General features: G+C 46.4%; 1 protein-coding gene across 1 annotated transcript in view; it reads right to left on the reverse strand.

Moving 5' to 3' along the window:
• Positions 1–9432, reverse strand: part of SCML4 (Scm polycomb group protein like 4) — a 46913-nt gene extending 37481 nt beyond the window's left edge. Inside the window, exons 1-2 of the mRNA XM_049818028.1 lie at positions 9232–9432; positions 1177–1306 (exon numbers count right to left, since the gene is read on the reverse strand). Of these exons, the coding sequence (XP_049673985.1) occupies positions 1177–1306; positions 9232–9432 (331 nt within the window). The remainder of the gene's footprint in view (positions 1–1176; positions 1307–9231) is intronic.
• Between the last annotated feature and the right edge of the window lie 243 nt (positions 9433–9675).

Raw genomic sequence — 9675 nt, forward strand, 5'->3', positions numbered from 1 at the left:
TTGTCTGGAGCTCAGCTGCAGAAGGGACTCTGCAGCCTGCAGGCAGCGTGCTGGGTCCCTCGCTGGGGAGTGGGGGCCCCAATGGTCGTTCCAGTGCAGATAGGGAGGTAAAAGTTGGCTTGAGCCTGCCTCCTGCTCCTGCAAATCCTGCTCTGGTGGGAGCCTACATGCACCATTGGGAAGGTGCTGGGAGAAAAGGTGCTGGTACCATGGGGACGGGCAGATGAAGGTGCAGGGCACTGCATCTGCAGAGCCCTAAATGACCCATGGAGCCTCTGCCTTTGCAGCCACGCCGGTGATCTGGTGGGGCTGGCGGACTGTGCCTCCCTGTCCCCATCCAAAAGTGGCACCGGGCACACCTCTCAGGGCAGCGCTAAGAAACACCGCTTGGCTGATGTTTGCCAAGCGCTTTGCAGTCTTTGCATGTGAAGGGATAAATGAGAATAAAATATATTATTATTGTCATCGTCGCTACATTTAGTACCATTCTGCTACCAGAGCAGATGGAAAACTTCTCCTCTGTGCATCCCAGCTAAGAAATAATGGGATTTATGTGTTGTGTTTATATTCTAATGTTATCTAATCCATTTTGCTGCTGAAATCTCAGGGTAAATCAACTGTCTTGTTGATTTTCTTCTCATTTACACCAGTTTAAAAGCATTGACCCATGTTACTTCTGGTAATATAAGCAAAAAAAGGCATGAGGCTGTATTTTCCCTGACTATAGTCAGAAATTACCAGGTCTGCTGCTGTGATAAGGCATCAGGGTTCATGTGCTGGTAACCCTGCCTACACTCAGACCATGGCTCCTCCATCCTTTTTCTCCCCACAGCTGTAACAGATGTTTCATGTTCACACCGGGGTTTAGTCTGGTCATTGCAACACATTTGATGGCGTGAGAGTTGGGTATAAAATACCCACTACACATGGGTAGCATCCATGGGATGTTGATGTTCACATTTCAAGAGGAATGGAGCTGACATCTCCACTAAACTTGACACCTGGCAGTCAAAACATAGTCTTGCAGGAGATCTTTGTTCTTTGTCACTGGTGGCCAGTCTATTCTGCAAACGCCCCATTTTCATGAGCTCCACCTGTTCTGGAAAGCACAGCGTCTGGCTGTCAGCCCATGGTTCCTGCTCACCCCTTGGCCAAGGAGCACTTGAGGCTGGGTACCTGTGAGAGCCTGTGGGGTGGCCGAGTTGGGTATCGTAGCTGCATCCTGGGGGATTGAACTAATATCCGGCTCCGGTGTGCTTCTCGGTGGAGAGATTGCTAAGGGAGTCATCAGAACACGAGACTTCAGCTGCAAAAAATAACCAACTGGGTAATGAAAGTATACACAAAATATTCCAATTTTATTCCGTGTATGTCACGCACCATGAACTCCCACTCATTAGCAATCTGCTATTGCATCACTTTCTGCAGGCCAGGAGCATCCGTTCTGCTCCCGGGAGGATACTGGAGCCTGAAGCCTGACTGATTTGCAGCAGACAGCAATGCCTTAAGTTACAGGATGCAAATATTATGCCACCCACTGGGTAGTTATTTACACCTGAGCAAATTGGGTCTAACATTCTAACAAATCAGCGCAATGGCATTTTACGACGCATTTCATGTGGGTGTAAACAATTCTCCGCAACTCAGAAACACAGGGTCTTTAACTACGTCAGAATTTAGGGCCAGATTCTGCTCTTGGTTACAGGGGTGTAAATCTTGTGTAAATCCAATGGCACCAAGAGGCTACTTTGGGCAGACACCCATGTAAATAAGCTCAGACCATGGTCCGTAGTGTGTTATTACCAGGTAGTAAATACAAACTGCTGCACTGTTGCACCCAGTAATCTTTGTGACCTGCAGCCCGGCTTGGAGAAGTGAAATGCAATGGGAATTTATGGTGCAATATCACTACGTCTTTATGCTGCCAGTATCTGGTAACGTCTCACCCGTCAAGTGACGATCAGGTCCTCATAATTATAAAGTGCTGACGTGATGGATGTGACCTGAAGGTACCATGCTTTCTTTTCCTTTTGCTACAAAGGGAAGCAGGGGGAAAGCAGAGAGCCAAGCACATAGCTGGCTGGTTTATATATTTACATATACTACACTGAGCTGTTCTTCTGGCAGGTGATTTTTTTTGTTGCTGTTTTTCAGTGGCCAAAGGTAAAAATGCTGCAAGAGGCAAGTGTAAGAATGAAAAGGAATTTTTAGCCCTGTTAAATTTGCAGACTAAAGCTTCTCTCAGAGCTTACACCCAAGCTGGAAATAATGTACAAAGTACATTTTAGTTGGAAATGAAGCTAGACCACTACCTACTAACCAAACCTTGAGCAAGTCCTGCTGCAGAGCAGAAGTCACTTTGGATAAAGATTCATGTTGTCCATGATTATGATTACAACTGTCTAAAATAATGGTCACTGTTTCACTGTAACGGTGAAAACAGAAAGCTGGGGAAGGGATAGGGAAGGCTGTTGGACTTAGTGCCATCCAAGTGAGTTTTCAGTCATTAAATCTTTGGGAGTTTGTATCATTCCCCAGCTACTGGCTTATCCCAGCAAGGGCTTCACTAAGAGAGAATTTAGGGTGTCTCTTGCTTTCAGTAGCACTGTAGCCTGTGCTGGGATGGTACCCATCAAAACAAACAAAAAGGCCATATTTGTTGAGATGGTTTTAATTTTTGCCTGCCAGACTTCCACCAAGCCCTTCCTGAACTTGCTCCTTTACGCAACCTAAAGTTTCCCTCAGAGCAGCCTCTGTGGAAAGACGGGCACGATAAGCCCGGACAGAAATAAAAGCTGGCTCCTCATCCAGGCACCATCCCTAGCAGGGCACTGTTCCGTGTCTGGGGCAAAGACTGCGTCCTACCTGTCTCAGCAGTGCCAGGCACCAGCTCCACATGGTGCCACCACCTGCCCTTCCCTGGGGCAGGCTAAATTCCTTTGGATTTAGCCTGAACAAGGGAGGAAATGTTCAATAAGTGAATCTAAGACAAACTATGTATTTGACCTCCTGCTCTTTGGCAGCTGTAGGGTACTAGGTACCCTGAGCTGGCCCCTGGCTAGTGCCAGTCCTCACCTGCCCATGTTGTCCTGTTTTTGTAGGGTTGTCTTGCTTTCAGATTGGGATCAGGAAAGACCAGCAGCAAAGTGCTGTCAGTTTGTTTTCCAAGCAATTAAAATAAATGTGAGGAAAACGGTGTTTCCAAAATCAAGGTCCCCATCCAGTTTGAGCTTTATCTCATAAGAGTAGGTGAGAAGCAGCATGATTTGTTATTTTCTGTACCAACATGTCGATGACTCTCTTTTCTATGGTGAAGTAGACTGGCACTGTGAAATTTGGGCAGCACCTATGCTAGGCTTCTGGGCTTGCTTTTAATCATGCATGTAAAATAAACACATATATCCATACGTGTGCTTGTACATAGAATATACACAGATATAAAAGTATACACATTTATATAGAGATGTACATATATACTTGTATATATATTTATGTATACAAATACATAAATATATATATATATATATATGCTCTCACACATACACACATCTATATAGATACTATTTTGGAGACAGCACACCTAATAACTTCTGTTTCACTTGCATGTTGGCTCCTTAACATCCTTACTGGTTCACAGGTCTGTGGCCTCAAACACAGGCGCACAAGTCCCCTCTCCAGCCCTTGACCCTAATGCACCATCTGAGTGTGCACTCGCCAACCAGCACCGTCAGCCTGGTGGAGAGGGGCAGTCCCCAGTAGACATCTTTGTCTGTTCCCTGGCTTTTGGAGGCCCAGGCAGGCTTATGTTCAAGAGCAAATAAACAGAGGGCAAGATTTGTGTAAACTCTCTAGTTTGGAAGGCCCTTCTTGGCATTTTGCTGTTTTAGTGAACAGTTTACTGCAAACTTAATTACAACAATGTGTGCTCTACAGCCTCTGGATACAGATAAATGCCATTTTATTAGGGGTAGCGGAGAATATGCTTTCATTAGATCAGAATAAATCAATGCCTGATTATAAGAGACAGTACACTAGCAAACACAACTTAAATACCTCCTGGCCACTGAAATCCTGAGTAGTCCCTGAATATTACTAAGTGTAAATCTCAAAGTATTTCATTTAAAGATGTCTTTTTTTGGACTGATTCTTCTCTTTCAAAAAGCCAATCCAACCAACCAGCTGACTGACTGAGAGCTTGGCAGCTGAGAGAGCACATACGCATGAAAATGAAAAAAAGTAGTAAAGGAGAGAAAGAGAGAGAAAAGGAGACAGAGAAAATCTGTCAGAGCACTTTGGGAAATCCTCACGGTAAGGCATTCAAATCAGCTTTTGAATATCAAATGTCATAAGTTTTAATATGCACAGCATGAGATATAAAAGGCAATGGTTGCTTTAAAACAAGATGTACAACCAACCTCCCCATTCTTATGGACCTTCTACCACGGAAAAGAGATCAGAGAAAGCTGATCAGGGATTTAGGGTGGGAAATAAGTGTGTCTGCTGCACCAAAGTCACGGTGCTTTAGATGCAGAGAGAGCATGGGCTTTTGTGCCATTGATGCCGGCTGCAGGTTTGTCTGAGTATGCAGTGGCTGCGGATGGGGAGGACACTGTGGAGTCCTGGAGTTTCTGTTACAATCTATACATCCTTTCGGAGCAATCAGGATTCATCTAGCTGGTATTTCTGTCATCCCACACCAAATAAAGTGAAGGAGGGAGAAGAGCATTTACCAGATAACTTTTTTTTCTTCTGAACAAGTTCTCTGCCAGCTTGAATAATAAAATACACAGGAAAGAAACAAGATCAACCACAATGTAAATTTTCCCTGTGCTTTTCTTAAACTGCTTAGATCATAGGTCCTCATCTTTATGGCTCCTAGTTCACCTGTACTGGTTGTCCCTTGTCCTGACAAAACATTTGCTAGAAAAGGCTGGGGTTCACCCTGTCCCTGCGGGCCTTCCAGCCAGGATGGCAGAGGCACCTCTTGGCCATGAGAGCTTTTGCTGCTGGAGAGAAAGCCACCCTCCAGCCCCTGTGCACACAGATGTGCACCAAGGCGAGTGCCTGGGCCAGTGGTCCTGCCATGTGGGCTTCTGCTGGCTGGCCAGAAGTGTGCCATTAAACCTGCGCCGAGGAAGCACAGACCGTCCGAGTACACGTGTTGTGGTCCTTGGCTATACCACGTGCTCTCTGGGCATTCGGCTGCAGGCGAGGAGGCTCAGCACGAGGCAAGTCAGGGCTTAGCAAAGAAGTCGCTGGGGCAGAGAGGGGTCAGCACTGTGCTGGCAAAGGCAAAACACGGTCCAAGGTCTTTGCCATCTTTTCTTCTTGTGTCATGCAATACCTTTCTTCCGCACAGCAAATGGTGCAGGGGAGTCTGCACGCAGCCTCCTACATCCCCTAAGTGTTTTGCAATGAACGAGGCAGGTAACCTTAAGAGGAGCGTATGCAACCTTGAAATCCAAGGCTGTATCACAGGACAGGCGAATAATCAGGGCATTTTAAGGTTGTCTCTGCAATCTCGGTCCCAGTGTGTCCGAATCCTGACTGCTTATTTGTCATCATTAATAGTGACTTCTAGGGCAGCAGGGGAACCTATCCCTGTAATGGAAATTGTCACTCAACACGCCGTCCTGCACAGGGTGACCCTTGCAGCCCACCCCACCTGGCTGGAGTTTGCAAGGTCTCAGCCGACCACTCACCCCAGCCTGGGGCCACCTCCCCAGGCAGGAGCTGCTGCAGTAGCACAGCGGGGACAAACTGCCCTCGGGCTGCTCGGATGGGGCTATCGCTTTGTTACCATCTGGGAGGGACGTGGTGGTCTTTGCTGCAGCGCTGCCCTGCGCATGTGTTGCTCCGATGTCCTCTAATACCACAAATCCCCCCACGATGCTAACAAAGCCTTCCCTCGTACGGGCTTTCTAGGCAGCTCTTCGGGGCTGCCCCTCATTTACAGCCAGAGAAATAAAACCCATCCATCTACTAACCTCCCCCCTCCAGCTGCCAGAATAGACTTTTTCCTGGAGATTTAGACAGTCAGAAAGAATATTGTATTTAGAGAAAATGCAGCATTTTATAGCAAATAGCTCCTCATCAAGTATGAAACAGGTTTTGGAAAAATACCTGATGAAATTTTAGAACCAAAGCTGTGAAAAAATAAACAGGGTAGCAAGGAAAGGGACTTTGCTTGGTGGTGAAGCGTGATGAAATGTCCTTTTAGGAAGACACAGATATTTGCTTTAACATCAATGAAAACAGGCAATGGGTCATCTGGTTATAAAGAGCATGTGATTAAAAATGTCTGTTATTCACATCTCGGTCAAAATAAATTTAAATCTAGGCTGTAAATTCCTAGTTTGCTAAAAATTCAGAAGTATTTTTCCATCTGTTCTGTAATAATTCAGCTATCTGGTTGCTATAAAGAATTTGGTTGTCTGCCATTTGGACAGGGAGTCATTTTTTAAAATGCATTTATGTCTCATGGTATCTGAAAGTTATACAATTAGCAAGCTAATTAAATCAAGCTAGAATTCCCCATCAAAAAATGTAATCTTTGACTCACACTGGGGAAGTGTTTTTGATGGAGAGGGGTTCACTTCAGCTGAGCGCACAGCGTACAAAGGCGCCTCACAGAAAAAGTGGCTTCGGTGTACGAATCCTATAGCGCAAATAAACAGTGCCAGGCCAGATGCCACAGATACTACAGCTCATGAGTGGCAGTTCCAGAAACTTAAGCCATCGGTTATAAAAAGATGCCTTTTTACCCACTGCCACTCACCAAGAAATAACATAATCCCAGATTCACTGCCAAAGGAGGGATGCCGTCGCCTCCCCGCTAAGTCCCTGGGGAACAGGAATAGGCGTGTGTGGTACCCAGCTGGGGAAAAACTTTCCTTCAGAAGAAGAAGGGGCAACAACAATCAAGTGCTCAGACACCTAGGTCTGAAGCGCAACGTTACTGCAGCATTTTAGGAAATTTAAGTCTCTCTTTTCGCTGCTTCTGCTTACAAACACGTGGTGGTTGGTGAAAGGCTTTTTCGCAGGTGGATGGGTGCATTTGGGGTTGAACACACCATACTTCCCAGCATATTTTTTTTTTGTCAAATTACAAATCAAATGTCAATGCAGGAGTAAGAAATGGGGGTCAGCAAGACAGGCAGAGGCAGAGAGGATGTGGTCTGCCGAAACTCTGCATACAAGGTCATTGTGGTATTTGGCAAATCACTTAATCATCTCAGGAACTCAATTTCACCACATCTCCAAAATATTATTCTCCCAGACTTGGGTGGTTTTGATCTAAAGACCCTACAAGTGACCCAGCTTTACTGACAATAATTCAAATTATTCCTTGTAATAAATAAAGTAAAATGAATATAGTAAATAATAAACTTGTAATGACAAGTACCTTAAGCAAAACAATTCAGATGTTTCTGTCTCAGTTTTAACCTAACACTGAAGTGAAAAATAATAAGTATTTCCATATCCCACATTTTACAAAACACTAGAGTATTTGCCTCAGTCTTAGCTTGGACATGCAGCTCTATTTTGGACTACCGCTATAAAATTCTGCGGTAATCCCACGAGGGACACCTGAGCATGCTGTCAGGTTGACTCTGCTTCGCTGCTGCTGTTACACCATTCATGTTACCAAAGGTAGGGCTTCTCAGCAGAAATGGGAAACTGCAGCTGGAACTGTTTCTCAGCCATGCAAAGTCTGTTTTCAGCACACACTGAAACACACTTCAAAATGTGCCCCCGTGGCAGAGAGGGGGATGGATGAAGTACGGAGAGCATGGAGAGACACGGGAGAAGGCAGAAGATGGGGAGAAAGCATTAAGGGCTGAGGTACTGATGTCTACTGCAGTAGGTGTTGCGCAGGGGGATGCAGAGGAGTAGGGGATTCTGGAAATGGGATGCAGAGTGGTGGTGAGGAAGGCTTGTCTGGAAAAGAGAGAGGAGGGAGGAGGGAGGTTGGAGGATGCGAGGAAGAAGAAGGTCTGGCGGGAGGTGAAACGGAGGGAGGGGCAACGATATGGGTGGCCTGCTCTCGATAAAGCCCAAACCCAAGTTGCTGAGACATTTGGTCCCTGTGCTCGGAGCTCGGCCGACAGCGCTGTGCATGGGGTCTTGCTGCCTCCCGTGAACGGGGGGAGACCCAGGGAAGAGCCGGGCAACACCTGGGGCTGAGACCTTCTCCAGGGAAGGCTTGGGCAAGCCCTGTGCATGCACCGCTCGTGTTACTCGCTTTTCGGGTTTGACATCAGGAACTTAAGCAGCTATTATATTCTAACAGTCAGCAATTTGCCCTCCTTGTGTAACAGACTGCACGTCTGTATCCGTTCCCGTTAAAAACAAGGAACAGGCACAGCAAATGTATATGGTGCCCCTAGCTGCCTGCAGACACAGATGGAGAGAAGAGCGGAGCAATCTACCAACAAGAAGACCACTCACTACAATGTAGCTCATTTTCACTTCCCAGAATAAATTCCCCTCCCCTCAGCATCACAGTCCCGTTTTCGCCTGATCTGAGGCGTAACAGTGGCCCTACTGCTGCTGAGACCCACCGGGGAGCGGGGTGGGGGGTGTACAGTGGGAGAGCCCCAGCCCACCAGCAGCATGGGAAGGGCTTAAGACACCCAGGGTTTCTTTCTTTCTTCAGCCCTGCCTCCCCACCGGGGTCACATTGAGAGCTAGGCATGATTTTCTCCCAAAGTGAGCAGACAAATAATCAAAACCGCCTTTCCCTCAGTAAGTGAAATCTCATTACTTTCTTAAATGTCCCCCCCTTTTTTTTTTTCCTTTGGAAATCAGCTTTATTTTCCCCTTTTATTCCCACTCCCCCATATTCCTTTCCTTTTCCTTTCATTTTGTTTCATTACTAATCACTGTTAGTGAGAGAGGAGAAAAAAGTGACAAGCAAGAGAGAAGAAAAAAGTGACAAACGAGAGAGAAACACTTCCCAGAAGGTGCACAGCCATCTCACACATTCTGGGAGACAAGTTATTTTCAAACACCACAAATTAAAATAACTGTAAACTTTAGAAAAATAGATTCCCTCTAATTTTCACCAGCTCAGGTAGAAGAGAAACCGGCTTCTCTTACTTTTTTGCATTGCTCTGCCCCACGCTTGCACAACTTTGCCTCTGTTCCTGCATTTCACCTGAAATTCTAGAAGAAAATGTATTAAAGCCGGCAGGAGGTAGAGAAAGAGTGTGAAAATCATGTCTCTACCTTGTACCCGGGTTTTCTCCCTCTCTTCTTTGGGATCTTCACGACCGGCAGAGCACCGGCTGGTGCGGAGTAGAGGTTGTGAACAGGCATTTTGATGGGTGCCGGCTGGAGCGGGGGCCGCCCTCGCTTCCTCCCCGCCACTCTGGGGGACTGCATCTCCCCGGGGACCCGGCTCGGGGACAGGCACGGCAGGTGGCTCATCTGCCCCGAGGCTGCTGGTCAACCAGAAGGGAGAGAAGAAAAAGAAGAAGGAAAAAAAAGAGGTTTTTATTTATTTTTCATTTTAGGTTTTTCATCCGAAGGCAGTTTTCTCACGCTGTCATTTTCCCTGTTATCACCGATCATAAAGCAGCAAGAAATACGCCACAGATGTGCACTCCTGGATGGGATTCACCTGACCACAGCTGGCTCAGCTTCTCCAACGTGGGACAAAACCCTTGTCAC

The sequence above is a fragment of the Accipiter gentilis genome, chromosome 15 (assembly GCF_929443795.1).
Source record: "Accipiter gentilis chromosome 15, bAccGen1.1, whole genome shotgun sequence".
Classification (NCBI taxonomy): domain Eukaryota; kingdom Metazoa; phylum Chordata; class Aves; order Accipitriformes; family Accipitridae; genus Astur; species Astur gentilis.